The sequence below is a fragment of the Schistocerca gregaria genome, chromosome X, assembly GCF_023897955.1.
Source record: "Schistocerca gregaria isolate iqSchGreg1 chromosome X, iqSchGreg1.2, whole genome shotgun sequence".
NCBI classification, from domain to species: Eukaryota; Metazoa; Arthropoda; class Insecta; order Orthoptera; family Acrididae; genus Schistocerca; species Schistocerca gregaria.
In genome coordinates this window covers 588028488-588055384 of record NC_064931.1, presented here as the reverse complement: position 1 = coordinate 588055384, position 26897 = coordinate 588028488, and the positions used below count along the sequence as shown (strand labels likewise).

General features: G+C 44.5%; 1 protein-coding gene across 1 annotated transcript in view; it reads right to left on the bottom strand.

Annotated features, from left to right (window-relative positions):
* The window catches only part of LOC126298615 (probable E3 ubiquitin-protein ligase makorin-1), a 124463-nt gene that overhangs the window by 59178 nt on the left and 38388 nt on the right, over positions 1 to 26897 (bottom strand). The window contains exon 6 of the mRNA XM_049990021.1: positions 19031 to 19242. Coding sequence (XP_049845978.1) covers positions 19031 to 19242 — 212 coding nt within the window. The remainder of the gene's footprint in view (positions 1 to 19030; positions 19243 to 26897) is intronic.

Sequence of the window (26897 nt, the reverse complement as noted above, 5' to 3'; positions counted from 1 at the left end):
CAGACACAAATGTTTGATGGCAGGATGGATGTAGGAAGTCTTTGCAGGAGTATTCCTTCGATCCTTTCTGGCCTGCCAGCTGTGTAGCAGGTGACTTCACCCCAAGAGGCGAATATTTGATGATTTATGCACAACTGGATGAGGAGACGGGGCTGCTGCCATGACAAGACAATTTAACAACCATAGTTGGCAATGTCCTTCATGGAGTGGGACGTGGTAAGAACAGTACTGTAGGTGCCAGATGGAAGAATGCAGGGTTTCCGAGTAGCCAACAACTTGCGAGTGCCAGTGTAAGGCACATTTTCCTTTACCCAGATCTTTTGAACAGCCCGCTCATCGAGATACATGGGGAAATCGTGGGAGGAGGGAGCACGGTCACCACTGCAGTTGATGCAGCAGGGAGGAGGCAGACAATTGCCCTTGCGAACATCCCTACCACACGTTACACATTTGGCCTGACGTCTACAGGATTCTCGAGTGTGATTGTAACAATGACACTGGTAGCAGCACATCATGTTCGGATTGTACAGTCCTACTGCGGTAATTTCATAGCCTGCTTTCATCTTGAACAGAAGCACCACTGAATCAAAGGTGTGTGGGCATTAAGGATGCATCTACTTTTTTCATCACCTGATGGTCTGCAATGACACACTGATCAGTGAGGTACATTTGGATTTCTGCCTTGGTCAGACAATCTAGCAGCCCAGTGTAAATAGCACCGCGGGAAAAATTCAGCGTTCGATGGGCCTGGCTGGCAATCGCATCAACACCTTTTTGAGTAAGAAATGGATTCACCGTTGCAAAGGACTGACTATCTTCAGTACGTGAAACCATGAGGAACAGTGGCACAGCTGGGAGGATCTTTGAATCTTTAGCCTCATTCAGTTTACATTTACTAGATGTAGACTGAGGTGATGATTGGCTCACTGCCGAGAAAATCCCCCACGATTGCCAGCACCTCTGCTGGCGTGCTCCTTCCAACTGGGACCATCCCCCTCAAAAGAGGGTACACCTGCCTTAGACTTCACGTCACACCTCCCGAACACCTGACCGAGGGACCCATCAGCAATTTAGAAAGGTAGCAGCTCATACAACCACCCCTCCCTGGATCTGGTCTTTACCGAAGGGTATGTGGGATCCCTACCCGTCAACCCGGGACTGGGAATTACGCATTACCGAGTCACCTGTTACGCGTCAGATGCACGGGCCGGTCTTCGTGAGTGCACAGGGATGAAGGAGCAAAGGAGGAGCCTCAAACGCTGAAGCACAGGAAGGATAGGAGAAGGGGAACAGAAAAAGAAAGTAGGAACAAAATACAGTGGAGAGACTTCTGATATCAGCTACTGAATACGCAAAACACATTTCCAATAACATGCCAGTCATGTTCCCCAAAGGAGGGGAAAAATAATTGCACGAGGGTAGGCATGCAGCACGGAAGGGAACAGATGCTGCAAAGGCTGGAGCCCCATGGTAGCCATGCACATACCTGCCAAAGAGCGGCAAGCCCCCTAGGGGCATTTCTGCAACTGGCAGAGAAAGGTGGTAAGACCAGCTTTGCACATGGAGTTTCAAAGAAGCACTCAGTTTGCAGCATTTTCCTCAGAACTGATTGTGGGAAAAAAGAAAAAAAATTCATGAAGTGGCACCATGCCACGCCTCCGAAGAGAAAGATCAAAGCCGCACCCTCAGCCACTGAAGTCATGGAGACAGTCTTCTGGGAATGTGACAGGGTTATCATGTTTGATATCCTCTCCCACAATGCAACGGTCACTTCCAAAGTGTATTGTGTTAGCCTCAGGATATTGAAGAAAGATCTTCGGCACATTCATCATCACAGAAGTGCAAATTAGCTTCTCCTTCTCAGAGACAGTGCAAGGCAGCACGTAAGTCTGCAACACCCTAGAGCAGCTCACAAAACTCCTTGACTGTTCTTCCTCATCCACTCCGCAGCCCAGATCTCACATCTTCCAACTTCCATGTGTTTGGCATAATGAAGGATGCACTCCACAGGAAGCAGTACATGGATGATTGGAAGGTTACTAACATAGCAAAATGTTGGCTCCAACATCGGCCAGTACAGTGGTACCATCCAAGCACACAAACCCTCCCAGTAATGTGGTAAAGACCATCATACTGAATGGAGATTACATTGAAAAATAGGGTTTTGTAGAGGAACGAGTGGAGAACAATACTGAGTATTGGAATCCCGAAGAAAATCAACTTGGTTTCTAAAAAGGAATGTGTTGCATTATTTATTGAACGCCTTTCATAATTGGATCCTTCTACTGCCCGAAAGAATCACCTCCCAATGTAGCCGAAGACTTTAGAGAACACCTCAGTTCACTAGTAGGCAACTTCCCCTATCATACTGTAATCACTGGGCGAGACTTTAATCATCCAACAATCAGCTGAGAAAATTGCAGTTTTGCTAGTGGTGAGCATGACAAGACATCCTGTGATGCATTACTAAATGGCTTCCCTCAAAATCTACATAGAACAGATAGTTTGGAACCCCACTCATGACTGAAATGTATTTGATTCAACAGCAACAAACAGCCCCTTATAGAAAGTCCACACCAAAACTGTTATCAGAGACAGTGGCTTGGTTGTGGCAACAATAATTGTTAAAATACAAATGACAACCAAGACGAGACAAGTTTTGTAAACCAGATACAGAGACAGTAGTGTAAATTACGAACTTTCAGCACAGGATAGGAGTATACACACAAACTGTGGCTGAAGATTAGAAGTATATGTGACCTTTCAGTGAACATATGTACCCAATAAAACAGTTCATAATGGAAGTGACCTTCCATGGTATATGGTCACTGTAAAGATACTGCTACAGAAGCACAGTACTGCATAATAGATGTAAAACGAAGCATAGAGCTATAGATAGAGAGGTGGTGAATGAAACCTATTTGGCTGTCAAGAGAGCAATGCATAAGCCTTCACAGCAGACTTCTGGCTAGTGATATTTCACAAAATATAAAGAAATTCTGCTCATATGTAAAGGTTGTTACTGGCACTGAAAATGGGACAGGAATGAAATAGAGGGTAGCAAAGAAAAAGCTGAAATGCACAACATTTCCAAATGTTCCTTTACAAAGGAAAACCCAGGCAAATTGCCCAAATTTAATCCTTATACCACTGAAAAGATAAGTGAAGGAAGCTTAAGTGTCAGTGGTGTTAAGGAACAGCTGAAATTGTTAAAACTGAACAAACCTCCAGGGCTCGTAGGTAGGTAGGTAGATGCGTTCATTCATTCAAAAGATAGGGAATGGAACCAAACTGCTAGGTCATCAGTCCCTTGTTCCAAATAAAACAATGCCACAAAGGTGAGAATAAAACAAGCGAGACCGACAACACAAAACGAAGAGAAAGGAAAAAACCACAATAATGACAGAAGGGCGAAAAACACTTAAATGGACAAAAGATAGAACAAAACCAAAGAAACACAAGAAACAGGTAGAAGAGATTAAAACGACAAAACAGATTACCATGGCAGGCTGACCATGATAACAAAAAGGAGAAGCCAGCCACTCTGCAACACATTAAAACCTCTACCCTACAAGCACTAGGGTGGAGGACACATAGGGACAAAGGACATGCACTAAAACTTAGATCAAATGATAAAACCCACCCTCACGAATAAAACGTAAAATTAAATCAGCCAATGAGGCGTTGTTGCTCCTGATTTTATTTGACGAGTCTAGTAACTGAGAATTTCGTCGCAGGGCAGTGAAAGTGGGACAATGCACCAGAATATAGGCCACTGTCAACCGGGTGCCACATCGACAATGAGGCGCAGGAGGTAGCTGTGGGCTGCCCAAGTGTGGCCAATGCGGAGCAAGCAGAGAGTAAAAGAGTTCCTGCGAGAGGCCCGCATGGAGAACTGCCACACATTCATAGTCTCCTTAATGGTATGTCGTTTGTTCTGCACACTGAGACTGACATTCAGTCTCCCAAAGTCGAAACACCAGGCCGCATAAAAATGAATGCAGGTCAGTTATTGGAATGCCGATCTTCATAAATGGTTTCCTTGTAGCCTGTTTGGCCAGCCTGTCAGTTCGTTGCCTGGGATTCCGACATGTCCTGGAGTCCACACAAACACCACTGAACTACCAACACGTTCCTGGGCATAGATAGACTCCTCAATGGTCGCTATCAAAGGATGATGAGGGTAGCACTGGTTGATAGCATGTAGGCTGTTCAAGGAGTCCGTACACAGAAGAAACGATTCCCCGGAGCATGAATCGATGTGCCCAAGTGCACGAGATATAGCCACCATCTCTACAGTGAAAACACTGGGGCCATAGGGCAAGAAATGCTGTTCAATATGTCCTCCACGGACATACGCGGAGCTGATGTGACAATCACCCATTGAGCTGTCGGTGTAAACCACTTCATGGCCTCGGGACGTCATGAATCGATAGGAAGTGATAGCAGAGAGTCCTTTGGGCCATGTGAAAGGTCCAGGTGAAGCTGCGGCTTAGGTGTACACCATGGAGGTGTATGCGAATGGATCTCAAGTACAGGCGGTAAAGGCAAGGACTCCAGTTCAAATAGAAGGGATCGGATGTGAACTCAATTGTGAGCCTTGACATGGGTCGTCGATGCAGGAGATGAACCACCATGTGTGGGAAAAGGAAATGGTAATTTGGATGTGCAGGAGAACTACGGACATGTGCAACGTAACTGGTGAGCAGTTGTGCATGCCTGACCTGCAATGGTGGGACTCCGGTCTCCACCAGGACACTGGTCACCAGACCCGTCACTAGTCCAACCCAACATCGGTGCATTGGATTGAGTAAACGCAATGCTGAGTGCGCTGCCGAACCATAAACCAGACCCCCATAGTCAAGGCAGGATTGAAGAAGGGTTCTGTAGAGCTGCAGCAGGGCAGAGCGATATGTATCCCAGTTGGTGTTGCTCAGGCAATGGAGGGCACTGAGGTGCTGCCAGCAATTCCGCTGAAGCTGCTGAAGGTCAGGAAGCCAGGCATCAAAAACCAGTCCTAAAAATAGGTGTGTCTCCACTACAGTGAGATACACTTTTGACGGTGTCGTACCATTAACACGGAATCAGAACTTTACCTTACTGACGATCCCCTCACTGTAGTAAGTAATAAAGTTCTGGTTCCGCACTAATGGTACGACGCTGACAGAAGTGCATAACACACGACTTTGCACCTGAAAACTGGAAGCCATGGGCTAGAGTCCATTATTGCGCCTTGTGGACGGCTTTCTGTAGGTGCCGCTCGGCAACACCAGTATTGGTGGAGCAGTACAACATGCAGAAGTCGTCTGCATACAGAGAAGGTGAGACGAAGGGCCCGACAGCTGCTGCTAGACAGTTAATGGCCACTAAAAAATAGAGATACACTCGATACAGAACCCTGCAGGACCCCTTTCTCCTGGATATGTGGGGAACTATGGGAAGCACCAACTGGGACACAGAAAATAAGAAGCAAGAGGAAAGACTGGATAAAAATTGGGAGCAGACCTCTGAGACCCTACTCGTATAATGTGGCAAGGATATGTCGTCACCAGGTGGTGTCATACGCTTTTTGTAAATCAAAAAAGACGACAACAAGGTGTTGGCATCAGGAAAATGCTGTTTGGATGGCAGACTCGAAGGACACAAGATTATCAGTGGCAGAGCGACACAGGTGGAAACCGCCCTGGCACAGAGCCAGTAGGCCACTTGACTCCAGGACCCAACCCGACTGCTGATACACCGTATGTTCCAGTAGCTTACAAAGAACATTTGGGAAGCTGTTGGACCGATAGCTATCAACATCAAGGGTTTTTTGCCGGGTTTGAGCACTGGTATGATGGTGCTCTCCCATCAGTGTGATGGAACGACACCATCGCACCAGATCTAGTTGAAGATCACGAGGAGATGTCACTTGCAGACAGATGAGAGATGTTTAATCACCTCACTGTGGATCCACTCTGGCTCAGGAGCTGTGTCAGGGCAATGTGCAAGGACAATGAGCAGTTCCCACTCTGTAAATGGGACTTTATAGGGTTCACTGTGGCATGTTGTGAACGAGAGGCATTTCCCTTCCATCCGCCATTTGAGAGTGCGAAAGGCTGCGAGGTAATTCTCCGACACAGAGGCGCGAGCGAAGTGCTCGGCAATCATGTTTGTGTCAGTAGATAAAACGCCATTTATGTTAACACCGGGAACACCTGTTGGGGGGTCTGGTATCCAAAAACTTGTTTGATCTTTGCCCAGACTTGGGAAGGTGATGTATGGCACCCAATGGTCGAGACTTATCTCAACCAACACTCTTGTTTCCGTTGTTTGATAAGCTGGTGAACGCAGGCACAGAGCCATTTAAAGGCTATGAGGTGCTCCAGAGAATGGTGCCTCTTATGGTGCTGTAGAGCTCACCAACATTCTCTAATTGCCTCAATTACTTCAGGCAACCACCAAGAAACTGTCTGGCACCCTAAAGAAAGAGGGGTGGCATTTTCCGCCGCAGAGATGATCGTTGTAGCTACCTGCTCCAAACACCACATCTGTGTCACCATGTGGGGAAGATTAAATGGTGACAGCAGAGGTGAAGTCTTCCCAGTCTGCCTTGTTTAAAGCCCATCTGGGCAGGCATCTGTGGGCCTGACACTGCGGCAGTGACAGGAAGATGGGAAAGTGGCCCCTACCACACAGGTCATCATGTGCTCTCCAATGGGAGAAGGACAGGACTGCAAACCGAGAGATCAATGGCCAAATGTGTGCCGTGTGCCACACTGAAATGTGTGGGGGACCTGTATTTAAGAGGCAGAGGTCAAACTGAGACGGTAAAGGTTCGACATCTCTGACTTGGCCAATAAGCACGGTGCCACCCCACAAGGGGTTATGAGCATTAAAATCTCCCGAAAGTAGGAAAGGTTTAGGGAGTTGATCCATCAGTGCAGCTAATACATTCAGGGGTACTGCAGACAGTTATTTCCTGTGTCGTCCGTATCCTGACAGCCACAGCTTCAAGAGGGGTTTGAAGGAGCACAGGTTCACTGCATACCGAGTTCACGACAGACACAAACTCCACCTGACACTCTATAATAGTTGCTATTGTTCCTGCAATATCCCTTATAGCCACAGAGCGCAGGGGTCTGCATTGTCGGGAACCAGATTCCTGGAGGGCAATACAGAAAGCAGGTGTAAATCTTAACAGTTGCCGTAGCTCAGCCAGGTGGTGGAAAAAACTGCCGCAATTCCACTGGAGAATGACATTATCGTGAGGCTGGGAAGGCATGAAGCACGCAAGGAGGCAGGTTATGTTTAAGGTCACCTGCTGCCACCAATTGAGTATTTGTGACCATTTATATGGTGTATGAGGCATCAGTGAGATCCAGATAGGCAGGGGACACTAAGATCTCCACTGCATCCTCAGATGCAGAACTGATATGGAGTGGTGGTGTTGGGGCCACCAGAGGGTCCTGTTTCTTAGCAGACTACTACTTAGTTTGCTTGCTGTCTCACTTCAATTTAGAGACTTGCTGGGAAGATTTCTCCGAAGCAGCTTCAGGCACGGAGGAAGACCGTGAAGCTCTTCATCCAGCAGCTTTTGGCTCCTTGAGCCACTGGCAAGTGACCGCCATGGCATTAGTGGAGATCTTGTGAGAGAGGGCCCCAAGAGACCCCATCCGCACAAGAGGAGCCAGAGGAGGCTGTTGCTTCTCCGGCAGGGGGAGGAGATCGATGTACCCTGCGTTTTGGGGGGAGGGGGGGGGGTGCCTTACTCCCAAAGTACCGAAGTAGATGCCTTAGGAGCAACGGAGGAAGATTTGCCTCCTATCACCAAGGGGTCAGATGTGTTCTGGTAGCCCAGATGGCCCACTGTTCATGACACAGTGAGAAACCACTGGCACTTGGGACGACGATGGTGACATAGATGCAGCATATATTGATGTCAACTGATGGGGTGTAATCTTTCAGATTTATGTTTAGCCTCTGTGTAAGTCAACTGGTCCAGGATCTTTTACTCCATGATTTTCCACTCCTTTTGGAGTACTGGGCAGTCTGGCGAGCAGGAGGAGTGGTGCTCCCCACAGTTGATTCAAGTGGGAGGAGGCGCACATGGAGTACCTGGTTGCAGGGGACATCCGCTGTCTCGACATGTGGCGCTGGAAGTGCAGTGGGAAGACATGTGCCCAAGTTTCTAGAGCTTAAAGCACCCCATAAGGGGAGGGACATATGCTTTAACGTTACAGCGGTAAACCGTCACCTTGACCTTTTCAGGCAATAATCACCCTCAAAGGGCACGTTGAAGGCACCAGTAGCAAACCTGTTGTCTTTGGGTCCCCTGTAAACGTGCCAGATGAAATGAACACCCCACCGTTCTAAATTGGCACGGACTTCGTCGTCGGACTGCAAGAGGAGATCACAATGGAAAATAATCCCCTGGACCAAGTTGAGGCTTTTATGGGGAATGACAGAAACAGGAATATCACCCAGCTTGTCAAAGGCGAGTAATGCCCAGGAGTGGGCTGGGGATGCTGTATGAATCAAGTCTGCACAGTTTTGCATCTTTGACAGTGCTGTCATTTCTCCAAACTTATCCTCAAGGTGTTCAACAAAAAATTGAGGCTTCATAGGTAAAAAGGAGTCCCCATCAGTTCTGCTACAGACTAAAAACTGAGGCGAACATGGCTCTCTCCGTTCTATAGCCCTACGTTCCTCCCACGGTGTAGCAAGGGAGGGAAACGATTTAGGATCATACCTCTCTGCAGTGTACTTGATCCTGCCCTTCTTAGAGACTGCTGGTGCCGTACCATCTCCAGCAAGAAATGACTTAGTCCACTTCATTGCAGGTCATCTGCCCTGATGTCACCCACTCTGATCAGGGGCTCTCTCCAAGGGCACCACCCAGCCACAGCACAGGCCAACTGGCATGATGGCTGATGCCGGGAGTCCTGATGCCCCAAGAAGACAGGCATCTACTCCTTGGCATACGTGGGCACTACAATGGACTGGCTATTGAGTGCAGAGAAATCCAATATTGTCATGGGTATGAAAGAGGACAGGAGACAACGGAAGAAGATGACATACCCCAGGAAGTGTCCTGGCCCAAATAGTTGAATCGCAGGTGGAGATGCAAAGCCATGACAAGAGATTCAGGAAATCGAATTTAAGGGCACTATGATAGCTCTTACACCATGTAAGGTGTTCTTCTCCATATGGCCCACACTTCCGTAGAATTTTGAAAGTGGCAGGTCAAACCATACAATGGGACCTTAACTCTTATAGCTGAAACGTGTGCAACTACTTTTAGCCACCTCTTACAACAGGCAGGAATATCTCAGGCCCATTATAACCCCTGGACTCACAAAGGGTGGGGGGGGGGGGGGGGGGGTGTCCTCGAAGGAATTCCAGTCATATTCTATACTTAATTTGTGGCCGAGTTAGCCCCTCTCTTACTTCTTATCTATTGTAGAGCCCTTTATCAAAAAACCGCGCCCAGCAGCTGGAAGAAAGCACAGTCACACCCGTTTACAATAAGGGTAGTCTAAGTGATCCACAGAACTACTGCCCAATATCCTTGACATTGATTTGTTGTATCATCTTAGAACATATTCTGAGCTCAAAACATAATGAGATATCTCAAACAGAATGACCTGCTCCACACCACTGAGGACGGATTCTAAAAACATCTGTCATGTAAAACACTGTTCACACTTTCCTCATGTAACACAGTGAAAGCTTTTGGATCAAGACAGTCAAGTAGATGTAGTATTTCTTGATTTCCGAGCAGCATTTGACTCAGTACCACATCCACACTTATCGACAAAAGTATGATCATATAGGGCATCAAACAAAATTTGTGACCGGATTGAGGACCTCTTGGTAAACTGCATAAACATTCAGTCAGGTCTTGATAAGATTTCCATGTGGTGCAAAGATTGGCAACTTGTTTTAAATTAAATGTTCAGAAATGTAAATCTGTGCACTTCCCAAAATGAAAAACATAGCAGTCTGTGATTACAATACTTGTCAGTCACAGTTCGAATCTGACAACTCTTTCAAATACCCGAGTGTAGCACTTTGTAGGATACGAAATAGAATGATCCCACAGGCTTAGTCATGGGTAAAGCACATGATTGACTTCTGCTTATTGGTAGAATATTGGGGAAATACAATCAGTCTACAAAGGATATTTATAAACAATCACTTGTACAACCCAAATTGGAATACTGTTGAAGCCTGCGGTGACCATACAGACCTGTAGGAGAGTCACAGAGATGCTGAAGAAACTCAACTGGCAGACTTTCAGATAGACAAACAATCCCAAGAGAGCCTATTTGCAAATTTTCGAGAACTGGCTCGTAATCATGAGTCAAGGAATATGCTGCAAACCCCTACTTATCACTCACACAGGGATTGTGAGGAAAATATTGGATCAATTACAACACACACAGAGGCATTTAACACGTTGGAAACCAAGTCTGGGCATAGCTCAGGCTGCAACTTTATGTTAAAACACCATGCCCGAGTATAGGTCAGGCCATGATTTTCTCAATGTGCGAGCTATCTATTACTCAAAAACTGGACTCATTTTGTTTGAGAACAATGTATGGATATTAAATGACCTGCCCCTTGACTGGTACTGCCTTTTGTTGCAATTTCTTGAATTATTTCCAAAGAAACATTAGCAAACATAACAGCTGCTGTCATGAATCGCTGAACCAATACTATTGCACTGATGCAGTTTCATTGTGTATTGATTGGGTTTCGCAATTTGCTATAATTCTGCAACAAATATGTCATGTTTGTTGGGTGTGCAAGAAAGTCTGGAACATCGTAACAAAGAAATTGCTCATTAAGTTACCCCAAACATTTTTCTTGGGAAGATGATTGTACTTTCTCACAATTATTTCAAAATATGTATCCTCTCAAAGAACTAAAGTAAATATGGTAATTAAATCTTTAAGCTAGGCCATTTTTGGTATACATTACCAGTTACACATGTGGCAGAAATGCATTAAACAGCAGCATAAATGGCCAGTTTCCTAGGCCCAACATTCTCCTAAGTGATCAGTCTTGAAAGTGTTAAGCAGTAATTCCTCCAGCACTCCACTCATGAATGGAACGCGAATAAATCCTTATAACTGGTACAATGGAACACACCCTCTGCCATGCACTAAACAGCGGTTTGCAGAGTGCAGATGTAACATCATTAGATCCTGTAAGTGTCCTAATAAACCCATATATTTTACTCCTGAAGTAGACAAAACATATTAACCAGTTTTCAGTTACAGTAGTACCTCTGAACACAAAGGTATGTGCATAATCTGCAGGGAGCAGTTTCCTTCCTCAAGCACCCAAGTCCTCTATGCCTTCTACTAAATCAAGGTCTTTCGAGTATTCCGAAAGCCGCACTACGGATCTCTCATCAAAAGATGTTACACATACCCTTCCTGAATAAGTTTGTGCCACAAATTTCTAGCTATGTTGTTTGGAAAGTTTTTTTTGTTTTTTTTTTTTTTTAACCTGGTAGAAAATTTGTGTTATCAATCAATTGTCTTATTTTAGACTGCCCTGGTGGCACACTACCCAATGTTCATAAAAATTTATATGCAGTTTGAGATTTAGGAAATAATATTAGAGAGATTTTTCTAAACACAGGCCACTAACACATTTCACTCTTGCAATGCACATCAGCCAGTGCCTTGGAATAATCGGAAGAAAAACAGGAGCTGCTTAACATACAATGTTCTTTTAGCTTCTATTAGGATGGTGCACTAGTTCACGAGCAGTTTTGTTTTGCACATAGGTATTCTGTTTGCTGAAGGTTTATTTATCAATTTTTAGTTTTTATTTATAGTTCACTGTTGCTATTTGAGTTTACATATTGTCATTTGGACAGAGTTAATGGAACTGTGGATGCTAGAAAATAGTGGGCCAAGTGGAGACATCTTAACATTTGACATATTCTTCTGTTTGAGTTCCATAGAGGGGTGATAACAGTGGAAGCAGCCAGAATCGTTTGTGCCATGTATGGGGATATGCCATTAGACAGAGCACACCAAGAAAATGGGTTTTCTTGTTTTAAGAAGGAGCATTTTGACATTAGTAACCCTCCATGTCCAGGAAAACCTTTGGGGTTTGATGAGTGTTTAAATGCATTAACACACCATGATCTACATCAGTGTACTTGATAACTGGCAAATGTGACACACTGTGATCATTCCATCTTACGACATTTGCATGCAAAGAGGAAGGGTCGAAAATCGTGTGTGTGTGTGTGTGTGTGTGTGTGTGTGTGTGTGCGTGTGTGTGTGTGTGTGTGTGTGTGTATTGTACGCTGTATGTTAATAAAAAAATAAAAAATAAAAAATAAATAAAATTAGAAAAAAGAAAGGGCATCTCTGTCTGCTCATCATCAACTGGCTCCGGAACAACATCAACCATTCTTATCCTGTATTGTTACTGGTGATGAGAAATGGTGTCTATGCCAACATACAAAGAAAGGAATGGTCGAGCCCAAAGAAAGCACCAACTCCCTGTACAAAGACTTGTGTGTATGCACAAACGTTAATGTTACGCATCCATCAAAGCCGCAACAGTGTGGTGTACTACTAATTACTCCCCCATGGTGTAACCATCACTGCTGACATTTATTGTCAACTTCCGAGATGTCATGTAGACACAATAAAGGAACGACAACCAGAAGAAGTGATGCTACTCCACACTAATGACCACCCGTACTCTGCTAGACTGACAAAAAACACTATACAGGAGTTGGGTTGGAATGTCGTTCTGCATCCTCATATTTTCCCCTTCCCACTCTCTATCGAAGAACCTTCACGAAAATTCCTTTCCGGATGAAAATGCACTCTGAAATGGCTTGATGAATTCTTCGCCTCACAACCAGACAATTTCTACAATCATGAAATTTAAACATTACCCCAGCATTGCCAGACTGTTGTAAACAGTTAAGGAGAACACTATTGATGACTAAAGTCTCTTATATGTATCTATTGTATTTATTGAATGTATGGGAAAATGCTATGAACTTGTGCACCAACCCAATATATTGCAAAATGTCCCTTTTATTTTTGACACAGGAAGCTTTCCTTTTTACATATCTATTCATATTCTCAATTTTTCCTCTCTTAGCGTACCACCACCACCACCACCACCACCACCACCACCACCACACAGCTTGCAAGGTTTTCTCCTCACCCATCTTACAAGCCCTTCTATGACTAGTTTGAAGTTTGTAACAGCTTCACACTTCTGTGGTATTTTTTTGGTTTTTTCAGTAGGTGATTAATTGCAGTATGTTTCCTCTTCGGTTTTCTGATTTTCAGTTCAGGTGATGGCAAATTTTTAAGTTGTACATATCTTATCATTAAATCACTCATGTACTGCTGTAGCACCAGTATCACAAAACATTTTTAAAGTAACTGCTGTGAGTGTATGCTGCTGTTCTTTGTTGTTAAGAAATGATTGTTCTTGAAAATGGTCATCACACAAGAATCTGTTATAGAATCCACGAGCCCAAATACAGCACTAATATTTCCTGCAAAATCATAACCGTCCGTCTGAAAAATGCAAAATAAATAAAATTCACTCACTGACTCAATGAACTTGTGATCATAATCACTGTAAATATCATAAAAATGGAATCTTTCTTCAAGTATTTACCACCGCAATCCTATTTTCAAGCTTTGTTGGACTGTTCATATACGTACCATTTGCCTACAAATGAGTCTCATTTATTTTTTGGTAGAATTGGCTGTTAGTACAACTACATTTGAAATCTGTGACTAATACACGACATTAGGTGTGTTATTGAAGAATGTACTCCTCACTGCGTGTTTAAGAGGGGAACACACATTTCTGTGTGACCTTTGTTAGTCAAATAGAAATAAAAAGACACTAGCACCAATATTCTACAAAAATCTGCATACATCCAAAGTTTAACTTCATTCATTAAATTGTGGGAATGTAGTCTCACTCTGTAAGGATATTAACAATGAGTGAATGAACATTAGCAAAAGCAGCACTCACTCAGGTGTAAGTGGTAGGCAGATGCAAGCAAACCATATTCAGTTGTGACTGGTGTGCAGTGTACACTTATTTCTTAACACATCTCTGAAGTGAAGCTACACAAGATTTATAGTTTGTTATTCTGTATGAGATTTTTTGCTATGCAAATGTAACAAATCCTGTGTATGCATACTAATATCTTCTCTTCAGTGCTTAGGATAAAGCAATGAAGTAGAGAAGGCAATCTCCATGTGCACGAGAGTATGAAACGAGAGGCTCTTTCTTTGTTCCATTCCATTCTTTCTAGTGAAAATTCTCATGGAAATGGCACACAGCAATAGGAATGAATGGCAGAGTGGACTAGAAAATTATTCACTTACTCTGGTTCACTCACTCATGTTCAGTGAACTACAACCCAGGATTCTGAACACATTAACTGCTACAATTGCAAAAAGTGCAAAGCCATCAGTTGTGTTCAGGCAATCTTGGCACACACAAAACATGCTGGCATCTCGTAGTTGTTGCTACAAGTACTGATGGGATGCTGTCAACACCCGCTTATGGTCTCTCAGGGTTGCCTGACAGTGCAAGTCATCTATCAATCTGGTTCTCATATGAACCGGACTGAGCAATTTTTACAGTCACCTTGAGGATACCACTCTCCGCTAAGCTGCTCAAGACACGGAAATTAAGTCATTTACCCCTTCCCATCAAGAAGCATCTGCAAGGGCAGATGATCCTATTGTGTCATCTATGGTAGATAACCACCCCAATGCAGTACTGAAATATTTTAACAGTACTTTGAAAATAGGTTTTTGCAAGACAGTGGGTATCTATCCTAAACCATCTGTCAGTTCAGGTTTTTGATCACCTCCGTGATGCTCCCCCCATGGGACAAACAAACCTGTGATCATTCTCACTGCCGTTTCTGGTGTGTGTTGGCTGTCCCTTGTTAGTCCCATGTGGTATGAGTCCCCCACACTTTAGCAGCATTCTAGGATGGGTCTCATGAAGATTTTGTAAGCAACCTCCTTTGTGGACTTATTTCCATTTTTCCAGTGTCCTCCCAATGACCCGAAGTCTCTGCTTTACCTACAGGTGAGCCTACGGGATCATTCCATTTCTCATCCACACAAACTTCTACACTCAGGTATTTGTACAAGTTAATCAATTCCAACTGTGACACACTGATATTTTAGTCCTACAATAACACATTTTTCATTTTTTGAAGTGCACAATGTTACATTTCTAAACATCTAAAGCAAGGTACCAATCTTTGCATCCCATGTGATAACACTTTCATTTTTAGGTTTTTGTGTGGAACTGAGTCAAATGCTTTTCAGAAGTTAAACCTGTTTGCTGTGATCCATGGCTTTGAGGATGAAAGTGAATAACGTGTGAGTTGGGTTTTGCTTGACCCTGTTTTCAGAATCCACACTAACTGGCACATAGGAGGTCATTCTGTTTGAAGTACCTATTAAGTTGGAGTTCAGAAAGTGTTCCAAGAGTCTACACAAGTTTCATAATAATTTTTCTTTCAACGGAGAGTGGGTGCCGTCTTTCAGGATGGTTTCTACCTATTTCTTTGTTCTCTCTCTCTCTCTCTCTCTCTCTCTCTCTCTCTCTCTCTCTCTCTCTCTCTCTCTCTCTCTCTCTCTCTCTCTCTCTCTCTCCCCCCCCCCCCCCTCTTGCTCCCCGTGTGTGTGTGTGTGTGTGTGTGTGTGTGTGTGTGTGTGTGTGTGTGTGTGTGTGTTCCTCAAAGTAAATGCAAATGATACACAATTTAGGTGGCTGCACTGGTTTGAAGAACCTGAATTTCTACCGATTTATACAATGTTCAAATAACTTACGAGAATGCATCCAGGTGACGCTGTCAACAACCGACAATATTTTGATAGAAGCAAACACTGTCGTTTTTAAGGAGTAACTGCACCAAGTAAGTGCTGTGCAGGGGAATTTAAAACCTCTGTTTTCATAGAAACTACAGAAAGGTAACACTCACATGAACTGCAGACACTAGCATCGTCAAACACCAAAGATGACTGATGTCAGATGTTATCAATAGTGAAATTAATAACCAATGGGCAAGGCAACAAACTCTGTCCCTCTGTTTCTTGACAATGGAGAAAGCAGCATCCCATGCAGACTTTAAACAAAATCCAGCACCTCTATTCATAAGGTTACTTGCCAATTTACTTTCAACAGCTTCCTTAATAACAGTAACCCAGTAGCTGGAAGTGCAAGCCAAAATCTCCATGTTATATTCCATAGGACGACCGGTACCCAGCGAGACAAAGTTCTGCAGCACGGATTCGCTTGTTGGTTGATAGCGTGTGTGCCGCTTCTGCTCAGTACACCGGTCCTCCACAGTCCTGATAGTTTGACGAATATATGATTTGCCACAATTGCAAGGAATACAGTAGACACGCACCTTACACAACTGAAGTTCTTCCCCAAGTTCTTAATGTGGTGCTTACACCAACCTACTGTAGGGCTCAGAATAGCAAGGTTTTTCGCTACAAGATACGTCTGAGATCAATGTTACTCACAAATGGACAGAGAGGAGCTCGTTCCTTGTGGACCTTAGGGAGGTCATATAACCTAGAGGAGACAGCACAATCAGAATTGAGACACTAGATAACCTTCCATAATAAGGAACTTTTATTCACGAGGTCACTAGTCTCTCTCAACACTTCGTGAGGTCAGCACCAATACTACGTTACACTGAATCAGACAGTAAATGCTGCATCTTCTGAATGTAATCCAGATTGTCCAAAACAATGGTATCACTGTCCTCCAAAAATAAAATAACAGTATCTCGATCAGCTCTAAGTGAACATAAGGCACCCCTCACAGAAACAAAAATCAAGCTGTCTACAAGTATAATTGATACTTCCACAAACAAGAGATAGGCCAGTGAGTTGCTTGGTGTGACAGGAGGCAGGATAATTAATACTATGCACAACTTGGGCGAACACTGCAATATTTTGATCACCACACCTCAGCAAAAACTAGCATGCACATTGCAATCTTACCCTACTGCTGTTAAGTTTATCCCACCTCTGCAAACAACATACATTTCCTCCCCATAAAGATGGGGAGGAATGTGAGATCTGAGTTTCTCCCGACATATCATAATGTTCAAATAACTTATGGGAATGCAGCCGAGTGACTTCATTGACAACTGCCACTGTTTCAACAAGAGCACACCCTGTCGTTTTGAAGGAAAAGCTGCATCAATTAAGCACTGTGCAAGGTAAACAGAGTACACACTAGCACCACCACAAACCCAAGATGATTAACGCTGGAAGTTATCAACAGTGGAATTAACCCCAAAGCGGGAGAACCAATTTACATAACTTAACTAGGCATGTGGCATACTTCGTATCCAGGTACAGAATAGGTGTCCAAGTTAACAAGATAACTATGTAAGAGCAGACTCATAGTTTAATCTTAGTTTAATTAAACAATGATAAAATAAACTTACATCATATGAGCTAAACCACTTTTTAATGAAACTATGGTGAAATAAGCTTTCATTACATCACTGTTACCGCAGATAGGTGTTACCCCACAGTAATGATCCACTCTAAGCATTAAATAGCACAGCTGCATCAGATACCAGCCACCTGCTTATTCGATTACTCATTATCTCTTTGACAACTGCCTCATTATGCGACGACTGTAGGACCAGCTCATCATGTGTGTCATTTCCTTACATGGACTGTAAATTTTTTCTGACCTAGCTCACAGCTTATATTGCATCACTGCTGCTCACTTGGACATATGACAACACAATTTACCACTGTGTTAGCTGAAGCAACAAAAAAGGAATTAGTATGGACTCGCCATTGCAAAACCACAATGGAATGGTGCAAAACCATTTTATTTGTGTGTGGTGCACTTTATACATAGGTTAATAAACAATGGCTGACATATGACAAATTCTGCAGGAAATCCTGCTCTCTTCCTTCTTGAGAGAGAGAGAGAGAGAGAGAGAGAGAGAGAGAGAGAGAGAGAGAGAGAGAGACCCCTACACACATTCACGCACGATTTTGGTTTTTATTTTTCTTTTCTTTCGACAGAGTTTGCATGAGGGAACCATGGATCTATACCAACTTTAATATATTTGCTTCTGAGGCAGACATATGAAGTACATTATAGAACAGTGTGCATTTATCTATTCACTGTCTTGTCAAATGACCATATCATCATCATCATCATCATCATCATCATCATCATCATCATCATCATCATCATCATCATCATCTCCTATGATAGCACCGTAGACAACACAAGGTAACATATTTGTTGGAAGCTTCTATTTACTCAGAAGCTGCCCAGTTACATTAAGCAAGTACACAACAGTCAAATGACTGGCGCCTCCATTAGCTCCTGGTAAGTTCCGTCAGCTCATTGGCTGCTAAGGTAATACAAGAGATAACTGGACCAAGCTCACTACTCTAGTGTGACTATGTAGTTGCACTTAACAGTTCAAAAACTACCAACATCCCAATCACCAGTTTGCATGAGGTACTTTCTCCACACGTCTTTATCCTGTTACTCATTTCAGTGATCACTTTCTTCCAAACATATAGTGAAACTAAAATTTATTATCAAATAATTTTCCATGCTTTTCCATGCTGACTGAAATGGAACGACTTTGTTTGAGTGATTGCCACTCCATCCCTCTCACTCTCCCGCTTTCTTTCAGTCATATTTTGTTTGTTAACAGAATTACATACAGAAAGACAGATATAATATAAAACATAGTATTTCCTTTATTCCAAAAGAAACCTTCAACAATTTCAATTTTAATTTCAAAAGGAATACTCAACAATCTAATTTTCATTTTCAAATTAAATGTTGGAACAAATAAACACTGATCAAAACTGTATCAAGAAATATGTTCATTGGAAATCTTATGGATTAATATAAAACTACACTGATGTGATCCAAACAATTAAATTTAATACAATATTCAAAAAATGTTTTCATAATGTTGCTATTCAATTGATCAAAATACCTGGTTATTTGGCTTGTAAATCGTGTCTCCTGCCTCCATTTTCGTATACACGTGATGCAAAAACAGTGATTACAGTTTGGTAATAGACCAAAACGAGCTTCTCCTGCAGGCTTTTCTTTCACAGGTTCCAGGCATATGTTGCAAGTGATCCCTTTGGACTTCTGGATGGCAAGGGACATTTTCATCCTCTTTTCTTGTTCTCCAAGACAACTCTAAATTAAAAGAGAAGTTAATAGTTTATACCGGATTCTAATCTACAATCTATAACATTTATTAAAAACTAAAAAAACTAAAAACTTTATATGTAGATATGAGAAAGACTATGCAAATAGTAAGGGCCAGCTAATGTTTCACATATCGAACATATGGTGTTTCTTGCCATCATCCTTCAAATTATCATAATACACAAACTTCTTCCTTATCTGAGGCAAACTATTAACAGAACATACCTGCCATCAAGAAGCTGATTAGGATTGCAAATTTAAACTTTCAATACATTAGAGCATATTATGTAGTCACTGCAAGCTACGGACTTCTTGCTACTGTTTTATCTGCCAACGTGGCTTAGTTACATAATGTTTTCCCATGGTCTATGTTCCAAATTTGCACAAACACCAGTTTCACTGAAATTACAGAATCTCTCTCAATAGGCAACTACTGTAAACCTCCGTAATCCAAGCTCTGGTAAAACCAAACCTCCCTTTGATCCAAGGTGCATGACATGACTATGTTAAAAAATCAAAAGAACACCACAGATAAAATAAAAAATACAGAGGAAGTGGGTGTAAGGTTGGTTGGTTGGTTTAAGGGTGGGAGAAGGAACCAAACTATGATGTCATTGGTCCCTTGTCCCTAATAAAACGATGCCACAAGCGTGAGAATGAAACGGATGAAATGTATAACACAAAACGGAAAGAAAGGAAAAGCCACAAGAACGAAGGCAAGCAACAAACACTAAAAGGAACAAAAGAGGATAAGAAAACAAAGACGCTAGAAACAGAAGACAGTAAAACATGAAAGCAGATTACAGTGGCTGGCCAACCACGAGAATAAAAAGGGAAAAACAGCCATTCTGCAACGCATTAAAACCTCCACCCTAAAATCACTAGGGTGGAAGACACACAGGGACATGTGCTAAAACCTACAGAGAAGTATAAAACCCACTCTCATGGATAAAACTAAAAACTCAAGCTGATGTGGCGGCATTGTCACCCAGCACCGAAGGCAGGATGCTGGAAAAGTTAAAAGTCTGCCGCAGAGCGGCTAAAAGTGGGCAGTCCAGCAAGAGATGGACGACTGTCATTTGGGAGCCACAGCGACACTGAGATGGGTATTGTGACGGGGTAGGTATGCAAAACATTAGCCACATATGGCCAATCCAAAGCCGGCAGAGAACAACTGATTCCCTGCAAGAGGCCTGCATGGAAGACTTCCACATATTCATAGTCTCCTTAATGACACGCAGTTTGTTGTGCATGCTGTTATGCCATTCTGTCTCCCAAAGCCAGAAAACCCTGCGGTGTAAGACAGAACACAGGTCAGCTTCAGATATGCTTATCTCCAGCAGCAGTTTCTGCATCGCCTGTTTTGCCAGCCTGTCAGCAAGTTTGTTGCCGGGGATTCCAACGTGTCCTGAGGTCCACGCAAACACCACGAAACAATGGGACTGTTCCAGGGCATAGATGAACTCCTGAATGGACACTACCAGAAGGTGGCGAGGGTAGCACAAGTCGATAGCTTGTAGGCTGCTCAATGAGTCAGTACAGAGGAGAAATTACTCACCAGGGCATGAGCGGATGTACTCAAAAGCGTGAGATATGGCCGCCAGCTCTGCAATGAAAACACTGCAGCCAACTGGCAAGAAGTGCTGCTCAATATGTCCTCCATGAACATATGCAAAGCCTACATGACCATCAGCCATTGAGCCGTTGGTGTGAACCTCTTCAGATCCCTGGAACGCTTCAAGAATCTAGAGGAAGCGACAGCGGAGAGCAGCAGGGTTAACGAAGTACTTAGGGCCATGCAAAAGGTCCGGACGAAGCTGTGGCCGAGGTGTAAACCACGGAGGCATACGTGAACGGACTGCAAGTAAAGGTGGTAAAGGGAAGGACTCCAGTTTGGAGAGAAGGAACCACAATTGTTAGCCTTAATCTAGGCCGCTGATGCGGGAGATAGACTGAAGCCATTGTAATTCAAATGCTCAGGGGGACTATGAATGTGTGCTGTGTAACTGGAAGCAGTTGTGCATGTTTGATCTGCAGTGGAGGGACACCAGCCTCCACCAGTATACTGCTCACCCGACTCATCCTAAAAACTCCTGTCGCTAATCAAACCCCACAGTGGAGCACAGGGTCGAGTAAATGCAATGCTGAAGGTGCTGCCAAACAATAAACCACAATTCCATAATCAATTAGGGATTGAACATGGGCTCTGTAGAGCTGCAGCAGTGTACAGTGATCTGCACCCCAATTGGTGTTCCTTAGGCAACAGAGGGCATTCAGGTGTTGCCAGCACTTCTGCTTAAGCCGAAGAAGATGAGGGTGCCAAGTCAATCGAGCATTGAAAACCAGTCCTAGGAACTGGTAAGTCTCCACTACAGTGAGTGGATGCAATTTAAGGTAAAGTGCGAGTTCCGGATGAACAGTATGACACCAACAGAAGAGCGTAACACACGACTTTGCACCTGAAAACTGGAAACTGTGGGCTAGAGCCCATGACTGCACCCTGTGGATGGCTCCCTGGAGGCGCCACTCAGCAACAGTACTGGAGCAGCAGTACGAAATGCAGAAGTCGTCTGCATACAGAGAAGGTGAGACGGAGGGTCCGACAGCTGCTGCTAGACAGTTAATGGCCACTAAAAATAGAAACACACTCAACACAGAGCCCTGTGGGGACTCTATTCTCCTGGATATGGATGGAACTATGGGAGTCACCAACTTGGACACAGAAAGTACACAGCAACAGGGAGTTTTGGATAAAAACCGGGAGACCCCACTCATACAATGTGGCAAGGATATGATGTCACCAAGTCATGTCGTATGCTTTACGTAAGTAAAAAAAGATGGCAATCAACTGTTGCCATCTGGAAAAGGCTGTTCAGATGGCAGACTCGACGAACACAAGATTATCAAAGACGCTGGCGGAAGCGGCCCTGACATGGAGCCAGTAAGCCACGTGACTCCAGAACCCAACCCAACCCAACCACCAACATACCATACTTTTCAGCAGCTTACAAAGAACACTGGTGAGGCTGATGGGCCAATAGCGACCCACATCAAGCGGGTTTTTACTGGGTTTGAGCACCGGAATGATGGTGCTCTCCCGCCATTGCGATGGTAAGACGTCATTGCACCACATCCAGTTGAAGATGATGAGAAAATGTCACTTGTAGTCAGACGAGAGATGTTTAATCATCTGACTGTGGATATGATCTGGCCTAGGAGCTGTGTCGGGGCAATGTGCAAGGGCACTGAGGAGCTCCCACTCTATAAATGGGGTGTTATAGGATTCACTGCAGCGTGCAGTAAATGAGAGGACATTCCCTTCCAGCCGCCGTTTGAGTGTGCAAAAGGCCGAGGGTAACTCTCCGACGCACAGTTTGCGTCAGTACGAAATTTGCCATTTATGATAACACCGGGGACAGTTGTTGGGGCCTGGTATCCGAAAAGACGTTTGATCTTTGCCCAGACTTGGGAAAGTGACGTGTGGCACGCAATGGTGGAGACTTATCTCTCCCAACTCTCCTACTGTTGTTTTATAAGGTAGTGAACACGATCATGGTTGCGTTCTGGAGGACGACGGTTCAATCCCGTCTCCGGCCATCCTGATTTAGGTTTTCCGTGATTTCCCTAAATCGTTTCAGGCAAATGCCGGGATGGTTCCTTTGAAAGGGCACGGCCGATATCCTTCCCAATCCTTCCCTAACCCGAGCTTGCGCTCCGTCTCTAATGACAGCGTTGTCGACGGGATGTTAAACACTAACCACCACCACCACGGGCTTGGAGCTGTTTAAAGGCCATGAGGTGCTCCAGGGAAGGATGCTGCTTATGCCCCTGTAGAACCCGCCGACACTTCTGAATTGCTTCAGTGACTTCAGGTAACCACTAAGGGACTGTCTTTCGTTGGGGGCACCCTAAAGAAAGAGGGATCGCATTTTCCGCCACAGAGATGATCGTTGTAGGTTCCTGCTCCAAATACCACATCGGTGTCACCATGTGGGGAAGATTAAATGGTGACAGCAGAGGTGAAAGCTTCCCAGTATGCCTTGTTTAAAGCCCATCTTGGCAGGCATCTGTGTGCCTGACGCTGGGGCAGTGACAGGCAGATGGTGAAGTGGTCACTACCACACAGGTCATAACATGCTCTCCACTGGATAGATGGGAGAAGTCCTGGGCTGCAAATTGATAAATCAATGGCCGAAGAACTACCATGAGCCACAATGAAATGTGTGGCGGCCCCAGTATTTAAGAGGCAGAGGTCAAATTGCGACAGTAAAGTTTCGACATCTCTGCCTCTGCCAGTAAGCAACGTACCACGCAAAAAGGGGTTAAGGGCATTAAAATCTCCCATAAGTAAGAAAGGTTTAGCGAGTTGATCCATCAGTCCAGCTAATACATTCAGGGGTACTGCACCGTCTGGAGGAAGATATACATTGCAGACAGTTATTTCCTGTGTCTTCCTTATTCTGACAGCCACAGCTTCAATAGGGGTTTTAAGAGGCACATGTTCACTAGAGACAGAGTGCAGAACATAAACACAAACTCCACCTGACACTCGATTAAAGTCACTACAGCTCCTGTAATATCCCCCATAGCTGTGGAGGGCACGGGTCCACAATGTTGGGAACCAGGTTTCCTGGACGGCAATGCAGATAGCAGGTTAAAGCTTAACAGTTGCCGTAGCTCAGCCAGGTGCTGGAAAAAAACCGCCGCAATTCCACTGGAGGATGACATCGTGAGATTGGGAAGGTATGGAACATTCAATGAGGCAGTTTACACCTCTGGGTCACCTGCTGCCATCGATTTATTGCCTGAGCAGTCTATATCCACTGTGTCTTAGGGTCTGGCGAGATCTAGGTCCTAAGAGGACGCCAAAATCTCCACCCTATCCTCAGTCACAGAGCTTGTAGGTAGTGGTGGTGTGGGTGCCACAGCAGTTTCCTTGGTCTTGGGGGTTTTCTTTTTGGATTTCTCTCACTGCTGCTTGGGTTTATCTGGCTGGGAAGAGTTCACTGGCTCCGTCTTCAGGACTGAGGACGAGTGTGAAGCCCTACGACCAGCTGCTTTTGAGCTCTTCAGTCACTGACGTGTGTCGTATTTCCCACTAGAAGAAACCTGTGAAGGGAGTGACCCAAGGGACTCCTTCCTAGCGAGAGAAGCCGAAGGAGACTTAGGCTTCTCCTGCTTAGGAGTGGTGACGGATGTCCTCGATTTTTGGGGGGGGGGGGGGGGTTGCACCCATAGTAGGTGGTGCAGGAGCAACAGGGAGGGAAATGCCCCCCACCATCAAGGAGGCGGGTGCAGTCTTCCGGCTCTGAGAGGTCATCTGGATTGGCAGAGCTGATGGTGCCAGAAATGTTGTAGCGGCGGCGTAAGACAATGCCATACACACAGGATGCAGGAGTTCAAATTTTTTCTTAGCCTCAGTGTATGTCAGTTGGTCCACAGTCTTGTACTCCATTATTATCCTTTCTTTCTGGAGAACCCTGCAGTCAGGCAAGCAAGGTGAATGGTACTCTCCACAGCTGACACAGATGGGAGGCAGGGCACATGGAGTATTGGGATGTGTTGGGCACCCGCAATCTCGGCATACGACGCTGGAAGTACAGCGTGAAGACATATGGCCGAACTTCCAGCACTTAAAGCACCGCGCCAGGGAGGATATAGGGCTTTACATCACACCGGTAGACCATCACCTTGACCTTCTCGGTCAACATATCACCCTGAAAGGCCAAGATGAAGGCACAAGTGGCAACCTGTTCATCATTCAAATGCCGGTGGACACACCAGACAAAATGTACACCTCACCGCTCTAAATTGGTGCGCAGCTCATCGTTCGACTGGTCTCTGTGAAATATGAAACCCTGGATCATATTTAAGCTCTTATGGGGCATGATGATTACATAAACATCACGCAACTTGTCACAGGCGAGTAACTCCCATGACTGGGCACAGGATACTGTTTTGATCAAGACTGACCAAGATCTCATTTTGGACAAGCCCCCACCTCCCTGAACTTGTCCTCTAAATGCTCAACCAAAAACTGAGGCTTCATCATCATGAAAGATTGCCCATCAGCTCTCGAACATCAAGGTACTGGGGCGAATAAGATCCGCTGCCATCCAGGGCCTGATGATCCTCCCTGCCATCCAGGGCCTGACGATCCTCCCACGGTATGTCCTGAGAGGGGAAAGATTTGGGGTCATACTTCTGTGCGTTGAATTGAGTTCATCACTTCATCGCTTGTCATCCGCCCTGATGCCATCCACTCCGACCAGGGGGCCTCCCCACAGGTGTCACCCAGCCACAGCAAAGGCCACCTGGCAGGATAGCCACTGCCAGGAGTCCCGATGCCCCACGGGGGAGGCATCTACCCCTTGGCATACATGGGGAGTTAACAGAGCAGGCATCAACAGAGTGATCCCTGTGTGGTCAGGGAGCTACAACCAACAGGGTACATGACAGCACCACCAAAATGGACTGGTTACCGTGCTGGATATGAGGTGCAACGAAGTCTATGGTTATCGTTGACGCAGAAATCGACACTGCATAGTGCATGGTGGAAAATGCACCCAGGAAGGTGTCCTCGCCCAAGAGATGGAGAATGGGCAGGACTGCAATGCGACAATGAGAAAGTGAGCAAAAGATCTCAATGCACGATGGACACGATGCACCTTGTAAGGCGCCCTTCCCCAATTGGCTCGATCTTAGGGAAAATTTTTAAGAATGGAGGTGAAACCCTACAGGGGACCATCACATAATGGCCGAAACATGTGAACTCCATTTAGTCACCTCGTACGACAGGCAGGAATTCCTCTGGCCTATTCCAACCTCCGGACCTGCAGGGGGGAGGAAGTGGGTATCATCTGCAGCCAAGATGTGCACCCATAGATCATTTACAATTGTGCCCACTTTACCTGTTACTTTTGTTTCACCCACTGCCAGTTGGCCAGTGTCTGCTCAGGTTCAGTGTGCTGTGTACATGTAGTCAGATCATTTTTATTTTGTTCCTGCCATTTTGCGTCAATATGAGTGCTGACCCCTCAAAAACAAGAGAAAATTTGTTTCTTAGGACATGAAAGTTTTAGCACTAAAATATTGCACAGTGGGGAGACTATAAAAAGGTAGCAGCACAGCTGAGCATAGGTGAAGTCACAGGTGACAGGTGATACAGGAAACACTTGACAACCAAAAAAAATTACCACTTAAGACAATCTTCACTCTATACAACGCAGGATATCACCTCGAAGCTGAAGAACTTTGTAGTAGAGACATCACATAATTTTTTACTCCCAATCTTATTAGTGTTTTAAAACCAATGGAGCAAGGAAAGCTTGCATGTTTGGAAAAAAATGTATTGGCTTAAGTTATTGGGATCACTTCTGCACTCTATACACTATGAGTACCAATCAATGGAAGCTGTCCGAAAAAATTAGTCTGAAGATTGTTACCTACTGCACTGCAGAAGGTGGACCCTTTAATATCAGAAACACCAAAATTTTTTGGAAAAATCTCTTACAGAAAAACAGTGAAAACAAAAGCAAAAAAAAGATAGAAGCAAGAATGGCACTATCAGAATGAAACCGACAGTTGTTAGATTTCATTCGAACTATTTCTGGGTGCGGAAAGACGTAACAATTAAAGGCAAA